The sequence below is a fragment of the Panthera pardus genome, unplaced genomic scaffold (assembly GCF_024362965.1).
Source record: "Panthera pardus isolate Hobbes unplaced genomic scaffold, ASM2436296v1 HiC_scaffold_24, whole genome shotgun sequence".
NCBI classification, from domain to species: Eukaryota; Metazoa; Chordata; class Mammalia; order Carnivora; family Felidae; genus Panthera; species Panthera pardus.
In genome coordinates, this window is record NW_026526810.1 from 137141095 (window position 1) to 137154456 (window position 13362).

At 49.1% G+C, this 13362-nt stretch overlaps 1 protein-coding gene across 9 annotated transcripts in view; it reads left to right on the forward strand.

Moving 5' to 3' along the window:
* KLC1 (kinesin light chain 1) overlaps positions 1 to 13362 on the forward strand; it is a 66415-nt gene that overhangs the window by 48018 nt on the left and 5035 nt on the right. Inside the window, exons 13-16 of one of the 9 annotated variants that reach the window (XR_008417382.1) lie at positions 467 to 628; positions 7020 to 7150; positions 11678 to 11747; positions 12193 to 13281. Coding sequence is in view for 8 of the 9 variants with exons in the window: in XM_019434133.2 (XP_019289678.1) it covers positions 467 to 628; positions 7020 to 7150; positions 11678 to 11747 (363 nt within the window). In the remaining variant the exon portion in view is untranslated. Of the gene's footprint in view, positions 1 to 466; positions 629 to 4677; positions 4729 to 5428; positions 6015 to 7019; positions 7151 to 11677; positions 11748 to 12192; positions 13282 to 13362 lie in introns of those variants that run through there. The other 8 variants (XM_019434133.2, XM_053889874.1, XM_019434138.2 and 5 more) reach the window with 8 other exon arrangements.

A 13362-nucleotide genomic window follows, 5' to 3' on the forward strand; every position in this document is an offset into this window, starting at 1 on the left:
GTTTTTTATTTTTATTTTTTTATTTAAAAGTTTTTTTTTTTTAATGTTTATTTATTTTTGAGAGGCAGAGAAACAGGGCACGAGCAGAGAAGGGGCAGAGAGAGAGAGAGAGAGGGAGACAGAGAATCCGAAGCAGGCTCCAGGCTCTGAGCTGTCTGCACAGAGCCGGATGCGGGGCTTGAACTCACGAATTGCGAGATCATGACCTGAGCTGAAGTCAGATGCTTAACCAACTGAGCCACCCAGGCGCCCCTATCGTTTTTTAAAATTCGAGGTAAAACTAACCGAGTGGAATGCCTAAGTGTTAGGTGTACCTTCCTGAGAATCACTGCTCTGAGTTTTTCTTTCCAGCGTTTAAGAGCTGTTTTGTTTTTCTTTTCCTTAGTGAAACTTAACTATCTTAGAAATCCTGAACGAAACTTAAGTTCTAATGGATCAAACCCTTTCCCCCTTGCCTGGCTCACAGGGTCTTGACAATGTTCACAAACAGAGAGTAGCTGAAGTGCTGAATGACCCTGAGAACATGGAGAAGCGGAGAAGCCGGGAGAGCCTGAACGTGGACGTGGTCAAGTACGAGAGCGGCCCTGACGGAGGGGAGGAAGTGAGTATGAGCGTAGAGTGGAACGGGGTAAGTACAGTACACAGCCGCCGGCGTGCTTGGCCAGGCGCTCTGTCCCCGCGTCCCCCGGCCGCGGCCTGGGCCAGTGTCCTGCAGGGGTGCCTGCCAGCACTTTCCTCTTGTCTTATGTGCCAGACACTTTCCTGTTCTCAAATTACGTACAAAATTAAGATTTTTGTAAGTTTTTACCTTCTGCTAATGATGAAGTCTGTTACTTGTTTGAAGTGGTAATTTTCTTCTCCATAGGAACCCATGAAAGCTGTTTGGCTTCACTTTGAGCACTTAAATGCTGATTGAGTGTCCTGGTTATTTAAAGCATAATCCATAACCTGGATTTATTTTAATATTAGGATTAGCGTGGCAGATAACTAACTCGCTTTGTTAACTTAACCCATTTTCATCGCTAACTCCAGCGCTCCTAATTTCACTGACCAGGCTGCTGTTGATTTTGTTAGAAGTAATTCAGATTCCTTAAAGGGAGGTGATGTTGTCAAGTAGAACTTGTCTCTAGGAAAGAACAGGTTGGGATGGCTGCTGTTCGTGTCCCACTTCAGTGCTGAATATCATGTTTCCCCTGGGGGTCCAGGGGCTCATCTCTCCCCACTATCATCTGCGAGAGGTTCTCGGACGCAGAACTGCAGAACCCGTGCCTGTGTTTGGGACCTATCCCTCCAGGCTCTGCCTCTGGGTTTCACGACTTTGCCTTTATGGATGTTCTTACCACTGCTGTTTACCCAGTGGTTGCCGAAGAGCGTGTGGCCTTCTGAACATTTTTTTTCTAGTGTATTTTGGTCACACGTGGGTAATATTTTTGTCTATTGAGCTGGTATCTGTGGGATTTTGCTTTTATCAGAGAGGATTGAAAGCAGGATTAGCTTTAACGCATCCAGGTGCGCTCTCGATTTTTTTATCATTATTATTTTTTGAAGTTGTGGTCCAGTTTGATTAGCTGATATGGTGCAGATGTTTTGCCAAATAGTAGTTTCGGGTTTTTCTATACTCCATCTTTTTGAGTGTATTTATTTGGGATTTTTCTATAGCTGTAGCGGTTTGGTAAGGATTAGCAATCTAAGCAGACACTTTGTACGTAATGTTAGGGGTCAGAGTTTCAGAGAGAACATCTTTTGACCGTCTTTATCTGGCAGCTGCCTCGCTTTGGGTTTTCCTGTGCCAAGACAACCAATCAGCATCCGCTTTGACCATCCCCCTGTCGGGCTGTAGTCCAAACAAAACGATGATGGTGCAGGCCCTCCTCTTGCCCACATCTGGCCACACTGTGTACTGTACTCTCCCCATGGTTCCTGTCGTCCTGCATGCCTGTGTAGAGGGCCACGTCCCTTCTCCGGCCTTTGGAAGCCAGGGTGCAGATTTGATACTCTCGAATGAAGTTCTGGAGGAGCTGTTTCTTGAGACAGTATTTCTAGGTCAATCTTCCTGTGAAATCCTATCATAAAGTTATTGACAACGTGGAGTTGTGTTACGTCTTCAAGACTGAGACTCAGGGATGAGGGAGAGGCGCTTCCCATCCAGGGTGGAGGGCTCGTAGGCAGCTAGTCAGGCCTGCCGCGGGGTCCCAGAGGCCGTGGGCACAACAGTCACTCCTCTGGAGCACACGCTTGGCCCTCTTTCCATTTCACATTTCCCGTCTCACTTTGGACACGCTCTCACTTAGGACGCTCACACGCCAGGCTTTGGACCCCTTTTTACTCGACATTAGACACTAGGAGCTCTGCATCTTTGACAGGATCCATCACAGGGCTCATCGATTGGCTGTGGGGTCCATTGGCTGAGAGAATCTAGATTCCAGATCTTAAGTCCTTCCTAAAACTCGCTTTGAGCAGCAGAAGGATCCCTTTTTTCAGAGTCTCAGCTCAAACAGTGGCGAGTTGAGAACTGCCCAGGTTAACCAGGCGGGGAGCCGCCCAGGTTGGCGTGAGCACCGCTGGGCCCCCGAGGTGCCTGCTCACATTCAGTCCGCCCTCACCTTTGAGGGAAAGCCACAGCTCCCAGCTTCTGAGGTGGTGGTACTGAGCTGTCCTGATACATGGTCGAAGTTTCACTTTCAAAGCATCCTTGTTCTGCTTTAAGAAGAGACCTGATAAAAGGCAGTATGCACCCTTGCATTTTTTTTGAGTGAACCTGGGTGAGGGGTAGTTTTGTGCAACCAAAGGAGCCCGTTTTAAGTGTCAACTTCTAGTGAGAAGCTGGTAGACCGCAGTCCCCACGTTAGTCTTTGTCCAGGTGTGAGAATAAGTGTCCCTTGCCCTCTGTGTGTGAGTGCGGAGTTCCCCCAGATGGCAACGGGTTTAAGGACCGTTGCCACCTGCAAGGGCTAACCGGTGTGCCGCAAGAGTTTCTAGTGTTACGCAGTCCAGATAAACTAGAAACGAGTTGGGAGTTGAGGTGGGCGTCAGGGCTAGGCCTGTCCTCTGTAATTTCACGCCACGAATCGTGAGTTTCTGTTGGTGGCTTCAGGGTTTTCCTGACTTATTTTATCATCCCAAGAACCTGTTTTACATTTATAATGAGAAAATGCCACCTGGATTTTATGTTGGCGTTCCGCATTAGAGTTTTTAAGTCTTTGGAAAACAGTTTCAGTGCTCTTTAAAAAGTTTAAAAACCGCTACCTTAGGAAAAAGCATCGTGTCGCTCTGTCGGGCAAGTGCTAGTCTAGTGGGGAGGATGGCGGGCGTAGGCCTGGCTGCCCGCTTCCGTGATCAGAGCCGCTTACGCCAGACTGAGTACGTGTCCTCATTCTCCACACTCAGAAGTAACGTCTAAAACGAAGGGCAGCTAGTCCGAGATCAGGCACACTAGGCAGAGTTGCCCCCTGCAGACACTGAGAGTCTGGGTCTCAGCACAGGACTGAATTCTGTGCTATTAAAATGCAAGAAAAGTAAGGTTACTGGATATATGGTGACAATTCATAGGAAATTTTTGGATCAAATTCTTAGGGAAGTGCAGTTCTGTTCTTTTAGGTATGTACCATAAAGATTGTGATTAAAGTGCTTGAAAAATGTGACTTCCTCAAACTTATTTTTGTATAAAGTGTACAGTTCTGAAAAGCATTGTCAGGAGAAGCCTGAGTTCTCTTTTATGGTCCTGCTAAAAGTGCAGATGCTGTGTGCACAGGAATGCTTCCTGATACACCGGATTCCCTTTACCCTCTGTCCACCTGGCTTTGTGTTCACTGAGGGCTGGTTCCCTTCAGATACACGGGAGTCCCTGGGCTGCCTAGTTACTAAGCAGTCGTATCTGCAGCCATGCCACGAGGGCCCCAGGAGACCTCACAGGAGGACCCAGGGCCCCCAAGTCAGTCTTCTGCGCTCTGTCTCGATTCGCGCTGCCAGTGCCCTGCAGGCTCCTTCAGGAGGAGCCCGCCCCACCTCCCTGTGTTAGTGCTTGTGAGAGCTTGTGATCCACTGAAGTCTTGCCTGAGATTATGAGGAGTGGGACGGTACGTGCTGTTAATTAGAAATAGGCTTTTTACTTCGGAAAGTTATGTTAGGAACACGACTAGAATGTGACAGAAAACAGCAAATCACCTGAAATCTGTGCGTAATAACTACTGCTCTGTGTTTCTCAGCCGATACGCTATACACTTCTGTTCAGAGCCCACTTTTTTGGCGTAAATACGCTTTCATGGCAGTCAGTGGAAGTAGTAGAGGCTCCCTGAATAGAAGCCCACCGGGGTTGGGGTGGGTTCCCACTGCACTTCCCGCTGGTCCTGGATGGCGAGGGGAGGGCGGGCAGCCTGCCCCAGCGCCCCTTCCCCAGCGGGGGGCTGCTTCCGGAACCTAGGTCCTGTGAGCCTGCGGGGGAGGGGGATGTTCACCGTGAAGTCCTTCTCCTGCGGTCCGCAGAGGGTCTAGTCCGGGAGCGCTACACGTAACACCGCTGGAGCGTAGCGATGAATTGGGGGGCGAACAGCAGGTGCACGGTTTGTGGAATTAACATTTTAATGTCCTTTTTCTGAAAGAGCAACAAGAACTTATGTTTTCTTGTCCTCCCAGCATTCGTGGGGAGTTGGTAACAAATTTTATTTTTCCATTTTAAAGATGAGAAAAATGAAGCTCGGGCTGGTTAAATGACTTGCTCAGCGTCCCATGGTGAGTCAGAGCGGGCAGGGGCTCAGGTCCCCGCTGTCTGGGGCTTCGGTACAAGACCATTGGGTTTCCGGTCTGCTGAGACCCAGGATGCATTGCTGCCTGTGGAATCCATTTTCCATAACTAATTTTATTTTGGATTACCGACTGCATGTTTAAAATGTGCTGAAGATTCTTAAAGTCCGTGGTTTCTTAAAGTTTCTGAAATGTCTAAACTGTTAGTGCTTTCAAGGGAAAGTCCTCCCTGATTTCAGAGAGAACTTTATAGTCTAGGGACGCAGAAGGATTTCCGACGAAGTTAAAGATCATGAACGTGCCATTCCCGTGTGTAGCCTTTTTTTCCGGTGACTGTCAAGTCATTTCATTGTGGGATCTCCTTTATGTACAGTTGCCGGAAAACCTCGTTACAGTAAGTACCATGGAGATTTCTAGCACAGTGCCAAGCCATGCTCTGAAACTGGAATTTAATTTTGACGGCAGGAGTAACTAGTCTTAATAATGTATGTAACCGATAACGTGTGGCCCGGTGCCTCTTTGTGCCCGGCTGATAGGAGCAGGCAGAAGGTAATCCCAGATACTGAAGCGATTCAGAGCACCGCCGAGATCCGTGACCTAGAAATACTGTGAGCCGCGCTGCGCTCGTGGGGGTGGCTCTCTGCTCACAGCGGTTTCACTGGGCTCTCTCTCCGTTTCTGTCTGACAGGCCTAGCTGCCCTCTGTGACGCTCACACCGTCTCCTGCATGACGGGCGGCTGCTCCGGCTTTACTTCCCTCTCCAGTGCTGCCTGCTGTGTGTAGCAACCCCCTAGGATTCTTGTCAGAGCTCCACCTCTCTGTGACTGGCCATTCCTTTCGGTGCTGCTGTCCTTTCGGGGGGTTCCTTATCTCTGTGTACATGTAGCTTTGCCAGATATGTACTTAGTAATATAAACTGTGTTAATAAAAACCATTTACCGTGTGATACATGAGTTTAAAAATTAAGAGCGATTAGCTGTTCACTTTGATAAAAGGTAGTTAGAAGTACCTGCAGGTGTTGATGCAGTGGCATGACAGTGACCGTGGACGCTAGCTAGGCTGTAAGAATAGGGCATGTGCCGCCCCCGTCGCACTCCGAGACCTGGCGAGGCCCCCCGGGCCCCGGGCTCTCCCCTTAGGATCTCGCTCAAGTAGCATTTGCTGTGTAGTCTCTGTGAAATTTTGGCAACTTGGCTCTTCTCCACTAACCCTTAAGTGGTCAGTGATTTGTGTATTTGTGTCTTTCTAACTTCTAATAAACTCACTCCAACTGACCTGTGTCTTCGTGTCTGTCTGCTTAGTGGGACTTTTCACTTTTTCCATGGAATGCGGCATTGTGTGGCTTCTTGAAGGAATGGGGCTACTGTTAATCTTACTAAGTCATTCATTCTGAGAATAAAAGTTGCTACAGACACATTTTTTTTACTCTCTGTTCTTCATTTTCATATCCAGATAACTGCCAAATGTTTCACTTATTAATGTCTGAGTCCGTTGTGATGAAAGCTGGGCAGTCTTTTACTTCCCACGAGGTGTTTGAGGGTTTTTAGTTTTTGTATGGAATGAACGTTTTATTTCATTTTCCAACCTCACTTACAATCCAACATTTAATAAAACTTTTTAAAAAACTTACTGAAGGGTCGCCTGGCTGGCTCAGTCAGAAGACCATGCGACTCTTAATCTTGGGGTCTTGAGTTTGAGCCCCACCTTGGTGGAGGGTCGGGGAGGGGGGACTTATAAATAAATAAATACATGAGAATTTTTACAAAATTATAAAATTTACTAAAGAAGCAGTATACCTAAGTATTGTGTTTACATGGAATTGTTAAAAAGAAGTTGTCTCTGTCAGCTCAGCGTTTGGGGTCCAGTACTGTTCCGTGGCCCAAATGCTTCTGTTTTTATTAAACGTGGAATTTGATTTTGGTGATCTTCCAAGAAGCAGCCTTCGTTTTCTTAAGACTTTTTCTGTGTGTAGTTACCTTTTGTTTTGAAACAGCGGTAAAATTTGGGGGATGTTTTTTTTTGTTTGAATGTACTTCTTAATGTTCAAATGTTTTCATGATCATTGGATTATCTTTAATGAGATTTAAAATGGATCGAGTTCTATTTCAAGTGTGTTTATATGCATGGCAAGTTGGTAATTTCTGTAGCAGTCGCATTGCCAGCAAGTCACAGACAAGTAGGTCAGCCGTGACGTGAATTCTTGTTTTCATGCAGCTCTGCCTCTTGGGAGGTCGGCGGAGGACCGTCTGCGGTTTCACATTTGTTCACATTTCTTTCAGGACGGCACTGGATCTTTAAAGCGCAGTGGCTCCTTTAGCAAACTCCGGGCTTCCATTAGACGCAGCAGTGAGAAGCTGGTTAGGAAGCTGAAGGGAGGAAGTTCTCGAGAGAGTGAGCCAAGGAACCCCGGGTAACTATCTGCAGCCCCGCCGGGTGCCCGGCGGGCCCTCCTCCCCCAAGACAGCGGTGCCCGGCGGGCCCTCCTCCCCCAGGACAGGCTGAGGGATGACCGAGGGCCTTCCGTGCAGAGGCCGAGAGGGCGGATGCCTTCAGAAGACATCTGTGCAAATCTTTGACTTTGTGGCATGTTCAGAGGAAGCCTTAGTGGTGGAAAGTGGGAACTTCGTATTAAAACACCCGAGCGTATTCACTTGTTTACTCTAGACAGGCGTTACTCATTTTTTAAAATTAGCACTAGTTCATATCCTTTAAAATTAATTTTTAGTTAAAAAAAAAATTAGTTTTTAAAATCCTTTTAAAATCAAATGATAACTGTGATGGTATTAAGCCCACACGGGTATTAATACAGGAAGAAAAATTGTTTTAAATAGAAGGATGACAGTTTCAAGACTTTGTTATAAGGTGTTTCTTTAGGAGATTAAAAAACAGATTTCCCACGTGTTTAACAAAAGGTACACTCCTGCGTCCTGGAGTCTTTTGAACAATAACATGGGAGTTGTCAAAGGTATTTGGTTCTGAGGCATTCTGGTTTTGATCGGGTGTGTCAGCAGGAGATCGGCTGCGAACAGTGTGTGCATTTCTGGGTCACTGCTGGGGTCAGCATCCTGTTTGGGATGCATTTCCCACAGAGGCACTGTTTTTTCTGCTCTTTGAAGCTCTCAGTTCCTAAATGGGGCCTGCTTTTTAGAGATGGACTCTCAGTGAGACCCTGTCGTACACCTGATCCCACCGTCCACTCTGCGGGCGACGAGTCGCCCACTGCTGGGGCACGGGGTCCCCTCCTGTAACGTGCTGGAGACACCGAGGGGAGGGGCTCTTCCCGCTGCTTCCCTTGCTGGTCCCAGAGGTGTCCGGTCTCGTTCTTCTGACCTCTAGGCCCGGGGAGCAGAGCCCTGGTGGGGCTGCCGGCCGCCCTTGGCCCCCACTCTGCCTGTGGCTGCACACACTGCTCGATGGCTCGCGAGGCAGGAGGCGCGATTTGGTTGTATAGGTGGCTGTCCCCCTGCTTCTCAAATGTTCACGAGCCCGTTTCCGTGGAGAGAGTTTTATGGGCTCCACACATTTGTTCTCAAACTACCTGGAAGGAACAGTGTTGGAAGCCGGTCGGGGTTTCTGGGATACGTGAGGCTTAGCAGCAGGTTGCCGTCCTGCCCTGCCGACAGTGCCCGAGGGCCTGGGACCCGACAGGAGCGTGCATCAGGGAAACAGGTTTTAATTTGCCTTTGGGATAAAGTGCTTGTTTTAAAATATTTGCAGAACTAAATGATAGGTCATCGTTTGCCTCACCGAGTTTTGAAAGTGTAAGCTTTTTTTTTACCGCGATGTGAGGATCCGCACAGACTGTTGTGCAGTCGCCCAGTTACGTTCCCGGGGCGGGTCTGGGAGCGGAAGAGATTTGTGTCACCATGTGGGCGGCTCCTCCAGGACAGACACCCCGGCTACCAGGGGTGCTGGGTGTTCTGAGACTTTTAAAATGCGGAGTCCTGTGACCTGGACCTTCTTCCCACGTGACGGAGCCCACGGTTTTTCTCGTGGTCTCATCCGTGTCTTCTGTCTTGACTGTGACACAGAGGTAGGGACCCTCCGCAGTGCGGCCCGGCTTGCGGTGCTAGGACGCTGTCCGCCCGACTCCACACTTCACACCTAGCACTTTTCCTCTGTTATTCGAGATGATGCCTTACTGAACTTGATGAAAAATTAATGACCTTAGAAATGTTATTCCATAAAGTGCAGAAAACTGAATACTCTTTCTAGGTACGAGTGACCATGTTCATTAACTGGACAGGTGGTTCTCCAGCCACAGCATCAGCATCTCGTGGGGGCCGGGTGGGGTTGTGAACAGACTGTCAGGCCCCACCCCACCCCTATGCTAGTGCCTTTCTAGCAAGTTCCCAGCAGGTGCTAGTGCTGCTGGTCCAGGACCATGGTTTTTTTTTTTTAAACTTTTTTTGATGTTTATCTTCAGAGTTGAGAGAGCAGGGGAGGGGCAGAGAGAGGGGGAGACACGGAATCTGAAGCAGGCTCAGGCTCTCAGCTGTCAGCACAGGGCCCGACTCTGGGCTCGAACCCACGAACCGCGAGTTCATGACCTGAGTCGAAGTCAGACGCTTACCCGACTGAGCCCCCCCAGGCACCCCAGGACCACCTTTTGAAACTCACTGAACTGGGCATTCTTCTGTGTTGCACACCCCGGTTTAAAATACCCGAGTGTGAATGCAGCTCCAGGAGGCTGGGGAGACCTGCTGGGAAGGCACCAGTTGTCCTTACTTTCATCTTGTAAGGAAAGGGAATTTGAGGAAGAAATTTCTTAGAGAAAGCCAACCAGCAAAAACGTATGGACAAAGTGAGGGCTCATGGGGGGTGGAGGGGAGGGAAAAAGCGGTGATGGGCAGGGAGGAGGACGCTTACTGGGATGAGCACCGGGTGCTGTATGTAAGGCAATTTGACAGTACATTAAAAACATAAAATTTAGAAAAATATGCATAACACGTGAAAAAAGCCAATTTGCTGTTTAACAGAATAATTAAATGTGGCAGAATATAACTTCCTTGTCATTTGCTTTGATTTTATCCTTTGTTCTTGGGTAGTGTTACGTAGAGAAGAACTCATTCAGAAGTGTAGCAACCTGTGGGATACGTTGGGATGTTTTTGGTTTTTCTTTTTATCCTGGTTGGGGCATTTTGGGAGTGTGTTTTACTTGAGAATAAGTAAATTAAGGTCTGTGGTTTTGGTGTAGTTTATTCAATGAGAACTTGATAAATACCTGTCGTTTGCCGGGCGCTGCGCTCACAGTTGATGCTGGGCACTCGTGTCGTGACCCAGGCCTTGGTCCACATTCCTAGTGCATTTTGTATGTGTCTGGTTGTGCTGATCCTTCGGATCTGTGCTTCAGTGTCACAGCTCTGCCCTCAACTCATAGAGTAAATAGTGTGCCCTGTGTCATAGGTGGTTCAAGTTCATAATTACAGTTCCTGTTGCAAACATTTAAAAAAGAACCCTTGAGGGGCGCCTGGGTGGCTCAGTTGGTTGAGCATCCAACTTCAGCTCAGGTCATGATCTCACGGTCTATGAGTTCGAGCCCTGAGTCAGGCTCTGTGCTGACAACTCGGAGCCTGGAGCCTGCTTCCGAGTCTGTGTCTCCATCTCTCTCTGCCTCTCCCCTGCTCATTCTCTGCCTCTCTGTCAAAAATAAATAAAGTTAAAAAAAAAAAAAGAAAAGAACCCTTGATATTGGTTATTTTAACTTGAAAAGCTAAGGGGACTTTCTGTTTGAGGGCATCCCTGGTAGTGGTAAGCAATTATGGTAACTTTATCCATAATTTAAGTTTGGGTTTTAGGTTATTTTGCAGGATATTGCATCAAGTATTTTAAAGGTATCAAATGGGGGAAAAAAGTAAACATTGAAATCGCTGTATTTCCTTAAATATAAAGCATGAAATTTCTCTTAAATTTTGATTTAAAAAAAAATTTGCTTTTGAGAGAGAGAGAGTGCGAGCATGAGCCGGGGGGGGGGGGGGGTGGGGTGGGGGCAGAGGGAGACACAGAATCCAAAAGCAGGCTCCAGGCTCTGAGCTGTCAGCACAGAGCCCGATGCGGGGCTCGAACCCACGAACTGTGAGATCATGACCTGAGCTGAAGTTGGATGCTTACCCGACTGAGCCACCCAGGTGCCCTAAATTTTGGTTTCTAAGCTTCGGAGTTTATTTTACTAGTAAAAAATTGGTTTTCCTTTTAATAAAAAAATATAAAATACATGAACGTATATATGTATCTGATCTCAACAGTGAGCTTCGAGTGTCTTTCTTTTACATGGTCATTCCGGGTGAGTGTTGGGATTTGGAGGAAACCCCAGGCTCCCTTCTTTAAAAAAATTTTTTAATGTTTATTTTTAAGAGATAGAGCACAAGTGGGGAGAGGCAGAGAGAGAGAACAACACAATCCGAAGCAGGCTCCAGGCTCCGAGCTGTCAGCACAGATCCTGACGCAGGGCTCGAACCCACAACCCACGAGGTCATGACCTGAGCCGAAGTCGGATGCTTAACCGACTGAGCGGCCCCCCCCCCCCCCCCCCCCCCCCCCCGGCTCCCTTCTTAAATCGAACCTGACACAAAGGCTTGTGCTGAGTCTGAGGGTGGCGCTGGCCAAGCCTCTCGGCTCCTATACGTGCCAGGGTTCACAATGTGACGACGTAATGACACTTGGAACTTACACACACTACCTGAAGACAGACACTTTGCAGAGAAAGTGCTTTTTTTCCTGTGGGGCTCTAAACACAGTTAGAGCTGGGGCGTCTGTGCTAAGAATTGGGCGGACGTCCCCATCCGAGCGAGATCTAGGCTCGCTCTCCATCAGGGATGGTGCCAGGGACTCCCCCATGGTGACCGGGGCCTTTGAGGGTGTCTTTGTCGTGTGTCCTGCTCCCGGTTAACTGATGTGCCGATGGTTTGTCCTTTGCATGTCTACCGCCCGGTCGCAGCATGAAGCGTGCCAGTTCTCTGAGTGTCCTTAACGTGGGTGGCAAGGCAGCCGAAGACCGTGGTTTCCAAGTAAGGAGCCCTGCCCCACTTAATGCCCTTGACCGCTCAGGCCTACTTCGCCGGGCGGCTGCTGTTTGAGCAGCCGTGGGGACGTTTCAGTATTTCTGAGTCTTAGATAAAGAGGCGTTGTAACGATATTTCTGTATTCTGCATTAATTTGAGGAGGTGAATTATGGGAATGTTCACATTGTGAACGTTCTCAGTATATCAGTTACCGATCTTTAAGTTTGATTAGCCTAAGTAAAATTTAAATATTCTGATAAAGTAATATCAGAATTTGGCCACTTAATTTTTGTTACTAATTTGTATGATTTTAGCCTGGGGTAAGTTTGTAAGTAATTGTCAAGTTACACTGTTGTTTAGCATCTTACAACTTTTCAGAACTTTACAAATGTAAGTAACTGACGTAATGTCGCTTTTACACTCAATCTTCAGCGCTTTTTTTTTTTTTTAGCTGTGTGAGGCTTGCACGAACCCGTCACATTTAAAACTGTTGGCACCTTGTATATGAGAAATGGCCTTTTTGCTTCTGTTAAGTGTCCAGTGTGGCTGTCGGGGTGCGGCCCCGTGTGCCAGGCAGACCAGCAGCTGAGCTTCTGGGGAGAGAGAACCTTCTCAGCCAGACCTGCCCGTCATCACACCCGTTAGCAGCTCCCCAGGTGCCCCGGCCCAGCTGCTAGACTCCTGGACGCTCACCGACAGGAGCAGGCCTTCCTCCCCACCCTGCACCCACGGGGGCGGCTGTTTCCAGGGGCCTCTCAGCAGGCCTTTGGTGAGCGGACGCGAGACGCCAGTGGTGTCTGGGCATATTTTGGGCGTGCCTGCTAATGGGAATACAAGAGGCGTCCTCTCCAAAGGTCTGGGGCAGCCAGGTCCCCTCACCCATGTCTCTCGGTGTTGGCACCTGTGGACGTGAGCGTCGGGGCTCTCGGAGGTTGACTTAAGAGTCGTGCAGCCGTCGCTACAGCTCTGAGACCGCTTGAAGCTGGCGTCATTTGACGCACGGGTCGAGTATAATTTCTGGTGGTCTTCTCACGCGGGAGCGAAATGATTGGCAGACTCGTGAGCTCCGAGCGCCAGCCACGCTGACCCGGCCCACTGAGGGTCGGGGCAGAGCTAGACAACAGTCCCCGACACTTAACGGGGACACGGAGACCCTCGGAGCTGGGCCACGCTCCTCTACTCTGCCCGGGACTCACCTCCCCACTGACTTCCGTTTCTAGGTAGTGACCTCTGCCGCCTCGTGGGGGTCTGCCCCGAATTCCGTTAAGCTGCCTGCAGTCCTGGCGAGCTAGAGCCGCCGGCGCGTGAGGCTGGCCAGGCGTGGCGCCGGCAGCCTCAGCACGCGTGGGACCGGCCGCTGTCCACGGGCGCTTGCACTTTCTGCCGCCACGCCAAGATCTGTTTTCGATTTTAGTGTTAAGGCTACGAATGAAGACTCTGGAACCTTAAACCGCATCTTTCTAGAATGAGCATCTGATGGACTGGGGCCATGCTGCCCGGAATTAGGAGGACAGTTGGTGCTCAGAGCTGGGAGAGACAGGTGACCCTCTCTGGTGGGGGTGGCTCTCTGCCGAGTCCCCAGTCCTGCCGTGTGGCCCCCCCCCCCCCCCCACCGCTGGAC